This window comes from Etheostoma spectabile, chromosome 24 (genome assembly GCF_008692095.1).
Source record: "Etheostoma spectabile isolate EspeVRDwgs_2016 chromosome 24, UIUC_Espe_1.0, whole genome shotgun sequence".
Lineage (NCBI taxonomy): Eukaryota > Metazoa > Chordata > Actinopteri > Perciformes > Percidae > Etheostoma > Etheostoma spectabile.
The window spans coordinates 2,367,278-2,376,556 of NC_045756.1; the positions used below are offsets into that span (position 1 = coordinate 2,367,278).

At 38.6% G+C, this 9,279-nt stretch overlaps 1 protein-coding gene across 1 annotated transcript in view; it reads left to right on the forward strand.

The window, feature by feature from the left end:
- Positions 1-6,844, forward strand: part of slc15a1b (solute carrier family 15 member 1b) — an 8,978-nt gene extending 2,134 nt beyond the window's left edge. Inside the window, exons 7-23 of the mRNA XM_032506442.1 lie at positions 951-1,041; positions 1,132-1,215; positions 2,023-2,105; positions 2,272-2,358; positions 2,449-2,538; positions 2,684-2,728; positions 2,836-2,868; positions 2,990-3,078; positions 3,462-3,543; positions 3,628-3,744; positions 3,868-4,014; positions 4,374-4,420; positions 5,053-5,160; positions 5,247-5,361; positions 5,457-5,594; positions 5,770-5,877; positions 6,074-6,844. Coding sequence (XP_032362333.1) covers positions 951-1,041; positions 1,132-1,215; positions 2,023-2,105; positions 2,272-2,358; positions 2,449-2,538; positions 2,684-2,728; positions 2,836-2,868; positions 2,990-3,078; positions 3,462-3,543; positions 3,628-3,744; positions 3,868-4,014; positions 4,374-4,420; positions 5,053-5,160; positions 5,247-5,361; positions 5,457-5,594; positions 5,770-5,877; positions 6,074-6,325 — 1,716 coding nt within the window. The 3' untranslated portion in view covers positions 6,326-6,844. The remainder of the gene's footprint in view (positions 1-950; positions 1,042-1,131; positions 1,216-2,022; positions 2,106-2,271; positions 2,359-2,448; positions 2,539-2,683; positions 2,729-2,835; positions 2,869-2,989; positions 3,079-3,461; positions 3,544-3,627; positions 3,745-3,867; positions 4,015-4,373; positions 4,421-5,052; positions 5,161-5,246; positions 5,362-5,456; positions 5,595-5,769; positions 5,878-6,073) is intronic.
- The last annotated feature ends 2,435 nt before the right edge of the window (positions 6,845-9,279 follow it).

Sequence of the window (9,279 nt, forward strand, 5' to 3'; positions counted from 1 at the left end):
CCTGCAATAAATACCGGAGGGCTAACTTCCAAGATCTTTCCTGGAAAGAATTATGTAATGTATTAAATATTTAAGTAAAATAGAGACAGTTTGCTACACTGACAGTTAATTCCAAGCAGCTGCTAGCATGACTTAGTCACAGGACTTATCTCACTATGACTTAATTCCTCATAATGATGAGAATGAAATATACTTTTCTCGTAATTATGATATCCCTATTTGGTAATTATGAGATGTTAATCATAACATCTTTTTATGTAATTGTCAAAAAGAAGCTCGAGACAGGCTAGTTTTCTCATATTTCTGAATTGCAGATCTTGTAATTATTAGATTCTTTGAATTATGCATCATCTTCTTATGTATCTTATGAGATACAGAAGTCATAACAAGGTGAATGCAATCCGCTCACATAAAGTAGTTTTTCTTTCAAAAAAATAAAAATGTATACAAAATGACACTTTTGTTTCCTATGAAACTTCAGAGGTAATACTTGGGACATTTTCCGCAAAATGTCAGACCCTTGGGATACTGACATATGTACCGTTAAGAAGCTTCTAATTCTTTAATACCTAATCCTCTTATGTACATACATGCACATCACAAGCAGGACCCAAGTATTATCTCTCTCACTTACTGTGTGTACACACACACACACACACCACACAGGCAATTAAAATGACAACTCACTCAGCTATCAGTCACATCCTGTCAGCACTTTTTGTATCTCTATTTGTTTCCAGCTAGTTGTGTATTAACTATAACCCCAGGTTAACCCCATTTCTGTCTCAGTGGCTTTATTCCACTGTTCAAGGCCAGGGACAAAGATTCCCCAATAATATCAATGACTCTGGTGATACGAGTTGCTGTATAAAAGGCATCCAATAAATCTTGGAAAAATGTCCGTCAGTGCTTTTTGTCCAGGACTTGCTTAACTTTGCTGTGTCCAACAGGAGAAGCAGAGAAGCACCTTCTTCTCCATCTTCTACCTGTCTATCAATGCTGGCAGTCTGCTGTCCACTATCATCACCCCCATCCTTAGAGGTACACTAACGTTGATCACAGAGCATAGAATTCACAAGAGACTCACGTGTTGAATTATAAACAAATGTGTGTGTGTGTTGTGGTTTCCAGCTCAGGAGTGTGGTATTCACAGCCAGCAGAAGTGCTACCCGCTGGCCTTTGGTGTCCCCGCTGCTCTCATGGTGGCAGCTCTGAGTAAGAATTCATTTTCTTTTTCAAACGTGTAAGGAGCAGATGAATACGTGTTTTTAGTAACGGTTGTATTTATTTTATTTTGATTATTTATTGTTAGAAGCGAAACGCCCCAACTCAGATTAACTTCCTGTAACTGTGTCACGTGGCCTCCAGCACTGCCACGCCTCTTTAGGAGACTAGCGTCAGGTCCTGAGTGGATTGCTCCAATGGGAGAAGTGAACGTGAACACAGATTATGTCTGATTCTTTTGCCCAGTATTCACCAACGTACGTATTGGCATTTTTCACAAGCCACATATTTCCTAAAAATTCTGACACTAAAATGGCATTTTTCAGACAAACAAATCAGGAGAAAGGCCACATGCCACTTAGTTGCATTATGGGAATTGAAGGATCCAGTGTTTCAAATACCAGGGATAAAAGTCAAGATATTTCCTCTACTACTTAAAGTTTGTCTCTTGTGTGTCTCCTTAATTTGATTAAAGTACAATGCTAACGTGCTTATGTGCTGAAGTGCACCTTTTTTTATCGATTTTAATTGATAAAAAAAGGCCATTTGTGAGGACAGCTTCTGGGTCACCAGGTTGCAAAACATTTTATTGGTGACTTATGTCTAAAACATTAACAGATTAATAATTAACTGTTAATAAATTTCTGTATTATACCTTATAAATCCTTTATAAGCCTCTTTGAAGTTTGCCATCTAAGAAAGGTGTACCATGAATATTTATAGTGCATTTCAGATAATGACATTCTAACAATGACCTATATTAAAATATATATTTGGTGTGCGTGTGTGTCTCTGCAGTTGTGTTTATTGTTGGAAGTGGTATGTACACTAAGACCGCCCCTCAAGGCAACATCTTGGTGAAAGTGTGCAAATGCATCGGGGTGAGATGAATATTTTGTTACTCCAAAAGTTCACCTTTGAAAATGGAGTTGTATGGTTTTAAATAGAACCTAGAAACATCACATTCATTCAAACTTGAACTTTATTAACTTTCAGTGTTCAGTTCAGTTCAACATTTACATGCAGTGTCCTCTCTGCAATCTGTAGTTTGCTATCAAGAACCGGTTTCGGCATCGTGGTTCTGAATACCCCAAGAGGACCCACTGGATGGACTGGGCTGAGGAGAAGTACAATGTAAGTTCACTTTACATGCATAAGTAAATGCAAATGCAAACAGTACAACCAGTGAAGTTCAAGTTCTAATCTTTTTATGTTCGGCTCCAGAAACTCCTGATTGCCCAGGTGAAGATGGTGGTGAAGGTGCTGTTCCTCTACATTCCTCTGCCCATGTTCTGGGCTCTCTTTGACCAGCAGGTAACTACCAGTGTTTGCCTTGACACTTACTGTATGTAACTCTAATGAATAGCCCATTCTAGAAGAAAACAGAGATAATGCATACCCAGAAGTGTACTGGCAGAATCCAAAAACAGACTAAAGAAGAGCCATGTCTCCTCCACAGGGTTCGCGATGGACCCTCCAGGCAACCACCATGGACGGTGATTTTGTAAGAGTTTTATTTCATTTTCATTTTTCATTTGTGCTATGTCACACCTTGTGTTTGCAAACCACAGAAATAAGATTCTGTCTGACTTCCTACTTTTTTCTCAACAGGGAATTCTCACAATCCAGCCTGATCAGATGCAGGTAAGACACTTGTGTTGATTACACTTTGCTTACTTTGCTCTGGCGTTTCTTGATGCTCGTGCCGACTGACCTGAACATATAGAATAGGCTTTGAAAGAGTGACTCGCTGTTTTCCCACCAGACTGTCAATCCTATCTTGATCCTGGTTTTGGTTCCAATCGTGGACAGTGTGATCTATCCGCTGATTGCCAAGTGCAAATTGAACTTTACGTGAGTTTATTTTTGGAAAATATTACATTACTTGAAGCCTCTAGAGTCTGTTAACCTTGTATACAAAATTCCGCAGACTTTCAATTCATTCATTCTTGTCTGTGTTTAGCACCTTCTAAATAGTAAATACATTATGTATGTACATTATATATAAATAATCTCACTATTTGTTATTAAGCATGTATAAGCAGTATATAAATGCTTAACACCACAATGTAGTTATAGGCCATTTTAAAACTCAAGACTCTTTGACATAAAGTGATGTTGTTTTGGCCTCCTGAAAACATTGTTCCTTGTGATTGAATATGGCGTAGAGACATATTAAATTAAGTGTGTGTGGGTGTGTCTGCGTGGGTGGGTGTGTGTGTGTGTGCGTGCTGCAGTCCGTTAAAGAGGATGACTGTGGGGATGTTCCTTGCTGCTCTCGCATTCATCGCTGCTGCCCTGGTCCAGATACAGATTGATGTGAGTGTAACACCCATTATACAACTTAAAAACATGCATTGCTTTGTGAAGCACAATTGACTCAAACACACATTTCTCTTGTAGAAAACCCTGCCTCAGTTCCCATCAAGCACTGTTGGCCAAGGGAAGTTCATCAACATGATTAACAGACCGCTGGACGTCCAAGCTGGAACCAACAAGTTTAACCTGCAGCCTTTCAGGGTACTCCCCCCAACATAAGACACAGTACACTGACACTATTTATCCAAATGCACAAAGGGATGTTTGTCTGTAAGTCACCACACACTAAAGGTCTTGTGTAAAAAAGTATCTTTTTTCCTACAGGCCAATGAGGATTACCTGAACTTTGACGAACCATTTGAACTGACACTGGGGTCTAATGAAACCAACCGAGTCAGTTTAGTGGCTGGCAATCGTAGTACCGGGGTCATCGTTCAGGATGAGTCCAACTCCCAACCCAGGGCTATATGGGTAAGCACACCTGCTCGATTAAATTGATTAAAAATGATATCGTTTTCTGTCTGTCTGCTGCAACTAGGTATGGGGTAGCGTTTTATATTGAACCTGAATCTAGTTCATAATCCCTTATCAAATCTTTTAAAGTAATTTGTTTGGTGGGGAATGAAGACGTCTCTCCGTTAAAGAAATATGTACTGTTTTTATTTCACTGTGTCCTACCTATCTAGCCCCTTCTGATGAGTCATAAGTGATGATTGAGAGGGATTCATTTTATGTTAGTCTATACATTGTTGTTTTCTTTAGGAAAATCCTAAAAATTATACCTTCAAGGACAAAATTGTGGAGGTTCTAAAGTATTTTTCTATCTCCAGTTTGTGGACATCAAATCCAAGCCGGAACAGGGCGCTAATGCTATCAGGCAAGTTTCACATTTGTTATTGAAACATATAGGAATGAGTTTGTATACTGTATTGCACTGTAATTTCCTCTTAATGTAACAAAGTGATAGTGTGCCTGCGTACAGTACATGAGTTCTTAGATAACGCACACAGTAAAGAGGTCACAATTACTTTACGCTAAAAGTAGACTGGTAATGATGATGAACCTGTATATCATCTAATGATCTTTAAATCAGTGGTTCCTAACCTTTTCTGGTGACTACCTAAAGTATCCAGTATTTAGCAAGAAAAAGGCCAAATTAAGATAAAAGTCAGCCTATTTTTCTTGTAATATAAATACGTATTTTGAATCATTTTCTGCCCCTTTGAGTTTAACTTGGGATCGGGGGGTGTCCCCACCTCAAGGGCTTTAGATAACCCTTTTGGCTACACATAATTCTAAATGAAGATAAAACTTCTGATTATATTCCCACAAGTTGTTGCATAGTGAGAAAAGAATTACATGCATGAATTGAGCGAGGGTGCTTTTGATTATAACTTCAACGTTTCTTTTGTAAGAGAAATAATGTGTTTAATCTTTTTTCAAATGTTTAATTTCCACTCTCATTCCAAGACTGTCTCACCTATTATGTTCTGAATTCTCCCTCCCCAGATTTTTGAATGGTTTTGGCTCTGTTTTGAATGTGACAGCAGGTAACCTGCAGTTTGGGGATATCGGCATAAACAACATGTCAGACTATGTTTTGGTACCAAAGGGACGGTAAGACTGATTTCATTATATATGTCACATACAGTAATACTAGAGAAAATCTTCTGCTCTGACTGGGGTTTTTCTTGTTATGGCAGTGCACAGTTCCACATCAAGAAAGGTACTGGTGAAGAATGTAACTACAATTACAACATGGGCTTCGGCAGCTCTTTCACCTTCATCATCCCGACAACCTTCACATTTGGACCAGATGTAACTCATTAATCCATTTTCAGGCACAATTCTGCTTGAATGTCACTTTTTGGGGATTTCGGTAACACGTCTTGGTATCTTGGTATGTCCTATAGTGCAGCCTGAGCATCCAACCAGTGATAGACATCAAGCCTAACACCATCCACATGGCCTGGCAGATTCCTCAGTACTTCCTCATCACTGCAGGAGAGGTGATCTTCTCAGTCACTGGGCTGGAGTTTGCCTACTCACAGGTACAGGCTGCTTTCCTCACATATCTAACAACAACTGAAAACACCAAAACATCGTAGTAAATTGGATAATAAAGTCTGTCCTAATGTTAATTTGGCCAGAGACACAAAACACAGATATATTGACTTGATGTTGCTATAGTATTTAGTTCTACTTGACTCTCCCTTCGCTGTCCAGGCACCCAGCAACATGAAGTCTGTGCTGCAGGCTGGTTGGCTGTTAACTGTTGCTGTCGGTAACATCATTGTGCTCATTGTCGCCGAGGCAGCAACTCTCTCAGATCAGGTGGGTGGGTTTTATATAAGCCATCAGTACACACATATTGTCCTCACTGACCTTGGGTAAGTTCATTTTATGCAAAACAAATGCTTAAAAGGTATCTTGTATGATTAAACTGGATGTATATAATACTTCATATTCGACGGACAGACATGAGAATTGGGTTCAATCTTCTCGTGTGTGTGGTTTTTTTTTCCACTAGTGGGCAGAGTACATCCTCTTCGCCTCTCTGCTGTTGGTAGTGTGCTTCATCTTTGCCATCATGGCCCATTTCTACACCTACATTGACCCGGCCAAGATAGAAGCCCAGTTTGCCGAGAAGGACCCTAAAGACAAGGAGAAGAAGAAGAGTGTGGAGATGACCAAGAAGGACTCGGTTGAGCATTGCAGCGAGGACAGGAGGAGTTCTGACTCCAGTTCTGACGAGGAGGAAACCAAACAGACCAAGATCTAAAGCTTCTCCACGTCTTTACAAATGCTGCTTGGTTCGGTGTTTCAGGTCTGAGTCCAGTGCACTGCTGGGCATGTAGTGGTTAGAAAAAATGGATGATGTGAGTGAAATGGTACTGAAGTTGGCAGAACACAGACATAAGGCTAATGGTAAAGCTCTTGGTGGACAGTGTTAGTGAAGGATCTTGGGGGGGGGGGGGGGGGGGGGGGGGGGGGGGATTATTCACACTATTATCACCATTTTGGCTCACAATCTTTAAAGAATACTCCCTTTTAGAAGTTACTTAAACAATTAAAATCCCTGGAGATTCATTGGTTAATTTGTGCTTCAGCTGTTGTAAATCTGTTTTTTTACAATGAATTATTTTGCACTGTGTAGCAACATTGTTGTGTAATTTTAGTTTCATAGGCTTTTGTAATGGATTACACATACAAAGAAAACATTCCGACATTTGTATTTATTTCCAAGCACAGGGTTGTATGTAATGTATATATGTTGTTTTAGTATTATTAATATATATATATATATATATAATATATATATTATATATATATATATATTATATATATATATACACACACACTACCGGTCAAAGGTTTGGGGTCACTTACAAATTTCCATTGCACTCCATTATAGACAGAACACCAGCTGATCTGAGTGGGGGGGCTGATCTTTAATGCAATATACAATGCCCATTCTAGCAACCATTATCCCTTGTCCCAAAGGCTAATTGTGTTCATAATCTTCAATCATTTTAAAAAACTAATGAGAAAACATGGAGACCCCTTTTGCATATGTAAGCACCTAATGTAATCTGAAATCGCTGCCCTGGTTAAAAACAATGCAACTGATCTCAGCTGGTGTTCTGTATAATGGAGTGCAATGGAAATTTCCAAGTGACCCCAAACTTTTGACCGGTAGTGTGTGTGTGTGTGTGTGTATATATATATATGACATTTGTGTGTGCTCCAGGGTAAACTTAAACTGCTTAATCGTAGTCCATATTCAAACTTGGCCTGGGAGGATACTGCCCTGTGATAATGCTGCTCGCCAAGGTCTTCAAGAAAGATGCCAGGAAGGTGTTGCTGTCAATAAAGATTGTTGTTTCTTTAACCTATGCTTATGTTAAATACATTTCTCTTCTGAATACAAAAATCAGACTTGCTGTAGCTTATACTGTTTGTTGACTGACATCTAGAACAACTGTAATTTTCTTTTACCCTTGGGCATCCCTTTAAAAAGTTGATCGAATGTCCTAAGGGGACAAAAATGTCTTTCAAAAAACTGCCATAACATTTTTTTACTTTCAGAGTTAATTGTTTTAGAAACTAACCAGTATTCATTTTCAGAATGTTAACCCTTTAGCTTAATTACATAATACCAAAAAAGCAAAAATGTAAATATTTTAGTGGGATTTAAAATAAAAAGGCATATGTCAATGATTAGCAACATTGATGTTGATGTGACACTGCAGTACTCCCTGAATAGCTCAGTGAGGCAGTATTTAGGCACATTGGTGCTTGCAGTTATGTTCACCATCTTAGTTTAGCAATTTATGGAACAATTTCTTATTGCGTTCACCACATTCCACTGTATATTGATAATGCAACTGGCAACATCAGCTCTACACACATCCAAGTCCAGGAAATTAGACATGCATGACACAAAGTTCTCAGTTAGCATTAGATCTTTATTTCTCATGTCACTTTGAAAGCTTGCAAGGAGCTTACATTTAACTTGGGAATCCTCAAATGACACAAGCAAAGATTATATACAGTACTATAAACTGTCAGCTATGATAAAGGAGACCAAATGTACACATTTTGTAGTTGTTTCCGTAGCATATGTTTTTTTTTAAGGTATATTTCTTTTGCCGGAGGCAGGTGCCCATATCCATAAAGCATTCCATATTTCCATACTTAACTCTTTGCAGTTATAAAAATATCAGATATTTCTTAATTTCTTTCAATCCCTGTGTTGACAAGTGCGTCTTGAAGCAACTCCTCAACATTATTGCTGCATTAGCACAGTAGTAAAATGTGGAACTCTTAAGTAAACATATAGGAAAACATGGCTATTAGCAACTTTTTTTTAATTTTGTTTTTTTTCCTCCCTCTTACAGGTTTCTTTAAATACTCGACACACTTTCAAAGTGCAAAAAACTGATCTGAAACAAAAAGGTGCAAATCAAACTACAAACATCTGGTGAAAGCATCAAAAGGACATGGCACTTCTAGCACGGTGTGGAAGTGAAAACAGAAATGTCTGGAGTGAGGAAATAAAGATTGATGTTGGCGTTGATGTCTGCAGCTTGGCTGGTCCTGATCTACGCTGTAGTTTGGCCTTGAGCAATTGTCATAATGCGATGCCTATGATGGTCCTTGCTAGTTACTCCTCGCCTCCACTTCTTAAGTAATGCTAAGGATAAATTACAAGCCAAGGAAAATAATACTTCACATGATATCAGCACATAACCGCCTATAGTGTGTCCCCCTTGTAATTGTTCTTGGCTCCACTCAATACTGTTATTCTTATTTAAGAGCCACTGCCGACACAGATCTACCTTAATTCTTGTCCTAAACAATGAATTCAATTGTCTAAACATAATTACAGGTAGGTTTTCCCCGACTACAGAAACAAAAGAAATGCTTCTGCCTCTAAACAAAGCAAGCTTAGTATCATAGTTAGTTTGAGGATTCAGCAGGGGATTGAAATGAAAAGTCAGTCACTTAGAAAGAAAACACTGTTGAATACTGAACTGAACCCCACTCACCGACGAGTAAAATGAACTAAGTCTCTGATGAAATGCCAGAACGTAGATGTGTGTATCTCAAAAAGGCAAGGCATTTTCTGTTCTGTTTGAGTAACTTGAAATCTTTAAGTATCTGCTTTTAAACATTATCTACAAAACGCGCATGACCATTTTGTACACAGTGATTCATTTCCCGCAATGACAA